Source organism: Pseudorasbora parva, chromosome 16 (assembly GCF_024679245.1).
Source record: "Pseudorasbora parva isolate DD20220531a chromosome 16, ASM2467924v1, whole genome shotgun sequence".
Taxonomy (NCBI): Eukaryota; Metazoa; Chordata; class Actinopteri; order Cypriniformes; family Gobionidae; genus Pseudorasbora; species Pseudorasbora parva.
In genome coordinates, this window is record NC_090187.1 from 9,432,989 (window position 1) to 9,438,988 (window position 6,000).

A 6,000-nucleotide genomic window follows, 5' to 3' on the forward strand; every position below is an offset into this window, starting at 1 on the left:
TCAACAATGGAGATTATTTTTTCTACTGACGCTGTTGGCCTGTATTTTAGTAGGTCTTTGGCTTGTCTTGGGAAACATTTCACTAACCCCACCACAAATATATATATATATATATATATATATATATATATATATATATATATATATATATATATATATATATATATATTACATTCAGATGGTAAATTGACAACAGAATTTGGCATAAACTAAATGAGAACATGGCCTTTCTTCAATCATGCCTTTTTACCACTGTGCAGGCTGGTGGTGGTGGTGTAATGGTGTGGGGGATGTTTTCTTGGAACACTTTAGGCCCCTTAGTGCCAATTGGGCATCGTTTAAATGCCATGGCCTACCTTAGCATTGTTTCTGACCATGTCCATCCCTTTATGACCACCATGTACCCATCCTCTGATGGCTTTTTCCAGCAGGATAATGCACCATGTCACAAAGCTTGAATCATTTCAAATTGGTTTCTTGAACATGACAGTAAGTTCACTGTACTAAAATGGCCCCCACAGTCACCAGATCTCAACCCAATAGAGCATCTTTGGGATGTGGTGGAACGGGAGCTTCGTGCCCTGGATGTGCATCCCACAAATCTCCATCAACTGCAAGATGCTATTCTATCAATATGGGCCAACATTTCTAAAGAATGCTTTCAGCACCTTGTTGAATCAATCCCACGTAGAATTAAGGTGGTTCTGAAGGCGAAAGGGGGCTCAAACACAGTATTAGTATGGTGTTCCTAATAATCCTTTAGGTGAGGTGAGGTATATAGTGTGTGTATATATATATATATATATATATATATATATATATATATATATATATATATATATATATATATATATATATATATATATATATATATATAATGGAGAGAGAAAATGGAGAAAATCTCCACCCTTTATTTTTATTCTATTTTTTATGTTGTTGCGTTTTTAGTATTTGTGATAAAAAAATTTACCATTGCAAATTGAGTGTGCATGTTTAATTTATTATAAGGATTTTTTTTATTTTTTTTTTGCAGTTAAATTTTATTAATTAAACAGCTAATAAACATTCTTTATCACTAGAAAAAAAGAAAGACATAACCTGCTCAGCATGAAAGTATTATGCAATCATTTAAGTCATTTCTCCTTATATAGAACCTTTTGGACGTAAAGGGTTCTTTAAAACTGGGTCAAGAACCCTAGGGTTCTGTTTGGAAACCCATTTTTTATCAAGACTAGTCTTATTGACAGTCATTATTTTGGTTATGTTAAATTGGTCAGATAAAATCAGCAAACAACATACGAGGTAATATTAAATATTAAATTTAAATTTGCAATGCATAATACAAGATCCACAAATATAAGCTGCATTGACCTAATAATGGTTCTGTCAATTGTCCCAAAACTCTCACATTGGTTTCAATTCATATATCTGTATTATTGGCCAGAGGAGAACTGGCACCCCGACTGAGCCTGTTTTTTCCTAATCATGTCACCTGATGGAGTTTTGGTTCCTTGCCACTCATGCCTTTGGCTTGCTCAGTTGAGGACACTAAATATTCAAATACATTTTCAACTATATTACCGATCTGCCCGCATTCACACTATACGATAATTGAAATGACCTGGATGACATCATCGTTTTCACCAGAGCGGCTGTACAGCTGAATCAAATTATGTTGCTTTATCTTCCTGTTTACAATGTGAAGCTGCTTTGAAACAATCGACATCGTCAAAAGCGCTATATAAATAAAGATGTCTTGTACCCAAGTTTATTCACCCCCTACGCATGAGCAATAAAATCTTCTCCACAGCGTAAACCTTCTCCTTTTCTTTTTAGTGTATCCTTCAGTGGAACCAGGCTGGCTCCAGGGAACATTTGAGGGAAAAACTGGACTCGTTCCTGAAAATTACGTGGTGTTCTTCTGACACCGCCCAACCAGGAGAGGCCAAGCATTTCATGGTATCCATGGTAACATGAATTTTAGACCAAGAGCTTAAAGTATATATCAATCATTAAGCGATTTTGTAATTGATTTGTATGGATATGACATTATATGACACTGAATATTAAGAGATTGTGTACAGTACACAAACCTCAATGATACAGCACATATGGGTTATTAAAGCCTGGATCGCAGCTGTAATTCTAGATTAAGCTGGAGGCAGAGATGATGAAATGGACATGATGTGCTTTTGGTGGAGGCCGAACTGAAATCATTGAGTAGATGCACAAATTAACATACACTGAGGTCAGGAGGTGCGATGTACTGCACTAAATGATTCTTTTAGGTCTACTGTGTGGGGGAATACTGCTGTTTGGTCATGAAAGATCAGCATATAGGTCTAAGAGACAGGCTTTTTTTTTTTTTGCTCAATTATAATAGTTTTGAAGTGAAGGTAAAGAAGGATAAACCTCACCCGTAACTATCTGAGCTGTGAATCGTTGTCATATTTAATTCAATTCAGCAGCAGATTGTAGTGCACGCGCGTTTGGTTTCTCATTATAAAATAATGTACTTTTACCATCATAAATTCAAAAGTCTGATAGCACATTTTAAAGATTTTAAACCTTTCTAACAAAGATAAACTGTAACAAAATGAAGACGAAATATCTCAGTAATAGCTGACTAATCAATTAAGTAAATTTGTGACCCTGACCAAGCTCGAGATTTTCTTTAGAACATTTGCCGGAGAACATGATCATCAGGTTTTGTTTATGTAACTCAAGACATAAATTCAGGAATTTTCTGTTACAATATCCATAATCACATTATTCTTTTTTTTTTTTTTTTTTTTTATAAAAAGGAATATATATATATATTTGTTTACTACTGGTCTAGAGCTCACTGTGTTATAGACAAATATAATTCTACATGCAGAACTGAAATCAGCCATTCAAGCACACATTTTGAATGGACATATTCAGAACAGTGAAATGTTCAGATTCTTGTAACACTGCTTACTTTATCACATTAGAGGACGGTGTCATGACAAATCCTGTCCCCCTGTGAAATCGTGTCCGCTGGTAGCGGTTTTAAATGCCTGATCAAAAGTTGTTATACATGGTTCTGGACAATCAATTGTTTAAAAATAACTAAATAATAAACTAATAAACTATGAATTCATTGCCACACTAAGTACACACGCAAAACATTTATTTGAAATATTTAATTGATTGCTATAATGGAAGCAAAAACATGTTCTGAATTATATACTTATATAAGCACTTATAGCTTCAGTTACTACTAATATATAAAACATATGCTTTGTAAGACATTAAAGACTATTTTAACACAATTTAAACAGTAAAAATCAAAACGCGATTGTGTAAGAATTGTAATCAGGCTCTGAACAGATTACCTATTAAAATTTCTTTCAGCCAATAGAATCGCTCTGGGGGTCCTTGCGGACACGATTTCACAGGGGGACAGGATTTTTCATGACAACGGAACTAAGGGTTCTAGTTATTTATGATTGAAATATCTAATAGTATCTGATACACACTAGGGGTGTAACAGACACGTATTTGTACGAGCCGTTTCGATACAGAGATTTCTGTTCAGTGCACGTGACGCCGAACGCTACGGATCTTTAACAGTCGACTTGTTTTAAGAGGGGAACATACTTAAATCTGAGTTCCCACATGAACATACTAGGTATTCAGTCCATTCAGTATTCAGTCCAACTACGTATGTCGTGTAATTGCTCCATCAGTGTTTCAACCGCGGAAAGACCAAACAGCTTAAGAACAATGTCCCATACTAGCATCACATACGTTACCTCAGGCAAGTCATTCAGTGTCCACAGCTAGCTCACCAAATGCACTATATTAGCATACGGTATATATTCATTACCTTCTAACTAACATGTTAGTGATGTGTTGTTTATTTAATGTATGTTTAAATAAATTTGTCATGATTTCACAGCCATGTATAATTTATTATATTTAAACAATGAATTGGAGAAGAAAAAAAAATAATAATAATAATTATATATATATATATATATATATATATATATATATATATATATATATATATATATATATATACACACACAGTCGCGATCAAAATTGTTGGTACCCCTGGTAAATATGATCAAATATGGCTGTAAAAAAATAATCTGCATTGTTTATCCTTTTGATCTTTTATTAAAAAAATTCACAAAAATCCAGCCTTTCATTTAAGTAAAAATTATTGAAAATGGGGGGTAAATCACATTATGAAATAAATGTTTTTCTCTAAAACACATTGGCCACAATTGTTGGTACCACTAGAATTTTAAATGAGTAAAATCTCTCTGAAGTATATTTACATTCATATTTACATTTTTAGCACACCAAGGTGACAAGAAACATGAAATTGTCCAGCTATGATGTCTTGTTTCACACGAGCATAAATATAAGGAGGCATAAAAGCCAAATTCCCTTAATCATTTATCACAATGAGTAAAACCAAAAAATATAGTTCTGATGTGCAGAAAAAGATTGTTGAGCTTCACACATTAGAAAGAGGCTCTAGGAAAATAGCTAAAGAATTGAAAATCCCCATTTCCTCCATCAGGGCAATAATTAAGACGCTCCATTTAACTAAAGATGTTACAAATCTGCCTGAAAGAGGACGTGTGTGTATATCGTCCTAATGCACGGTGAGGAAGAACGTTTGAGTGCACAAAGACTCTCCAAGGATCATAGATGGGGAATCGCAGAGATTAGTTGAGTCTATGGGTCAGAAAGCCTTAAAAAAAAGATTCAAACCACCCCTACATCACCACATGTTGTTTGGGAGGGATTCAAGAGAAATCCTCCTCGCTCATCCAGAAACAAACTCCAGCACATTCAGTTGTCAGACATGACTGGAAAGTCAAAAGGGACTGGGTTCTGTGGTCATTTGAAACTATAAAAAGAGCTTTTTGTCAGCAAATCTACCAGATGGGTTTGGTGCAAACAGGGATAAAAAGTACCCCATGCCCACGGCTAAAAATACCACTGGATCGTTAATGTTGTGGGCATATTTTTTTGCTGGAGGTCCTGGACATCTTGTTCAGATACATTGTATCATGGATTCTAGCAAATACCAAAAGATAAAAAATCAAAACCTGATGGATTCTGATACAAATCTTATAATGGGCCATGGTTGGATCTCCCATCAGGACAACGATCCAAAACAAACATCAAAATCAACACACAAATGATGTCACGGAGCACAAAATGAAGCTTCTGCCATGACCATCCCAGTTTCCTGACCTGAACCCTATAGAAGATGTGTGACTGAACTGAAGAGAAGAAGCCCCAGCATGGATCTGGGAATCTGAAGGATCTGGAGAGGTTCTGTAAGGAGGAATGTTCTCTGATCTCTATTCAGGTGTTCTCCAAACTCATCAGGCATTACAGAAGAAGACTCCGAGCTGTTATCTTGGGAAAAGGAGGTTGCAAAAAGTATTTAATAAAAGGGTACCAACAACTGTGGCCAACGTGTTTTGGAGAAAAGCATTAATTTAATTTACCCCTCATTTTCAATTCTTTAACTTTAATGAAAAGGTTAGATCTTTGTGATTTTTAAAAAAAATAAAAGATCAAAAAGATAAACAATACAGATTTATTTTTTACAGCCATATTTGATCATATTTACCAGGGGTACAACAATTTTGACCATTTGACCATGACTATATATATATATATATATATATATATATATATATATATATATATATATATATAATTAACGTTACCGTAGATTTAGAAGTTAATGCAAAAACCGCATTATGTAAGTAAGGACTCCCGATATTTACAGCATTATCTTTAAACAACTTTTAGTTATAATTGAATCAATTTAAGGACAGACACAATTTCTTTTCAGTATATGTACCTCTGTTGAATAAAAATAAATAAAAAGCAATTTTGTAAAACTGCTGTACAGAAATCATACCGAACCATGACTTCAAAACCGAGGTACGTACCGAACCGATGACTTTGCGATAGCAGTGGTTCAGTTTGGCATCC

At 34.4% G+C, this 6,000-nt stretch overlaps 1 protein-coding gene across 7 annotated transcripts in view; it reads left to right on the forward strand.

Moving 5' to 3' along the window:
- LOC137043196 (rho GTPase-activating protein 42) overlaps positions 1–3,959 on the forward strand; it is a 186,351-nt gene extending 182,392 nt beyond the window's left edge. For all 7 annotated transcript variants that reach the window (XM_067419374.1, XM_067419377.1, XM_067419376.1 and 4 more), the window contains one exon: positions 1,837–3,959. In XM_067419374.1, coding sequence (XP_067275475.1) covers positions 1,837–1,925 — 89 coding nt within the window. In that variant the 3' untranslated portion in view covers positions 1,926–3,959. The remainder of the gene's footprint in view (positions 1–1,836) is intronic.
- The last annotated feature ends 2,041 nt before the right edge of the window (positions 3,960–6,000 follow it).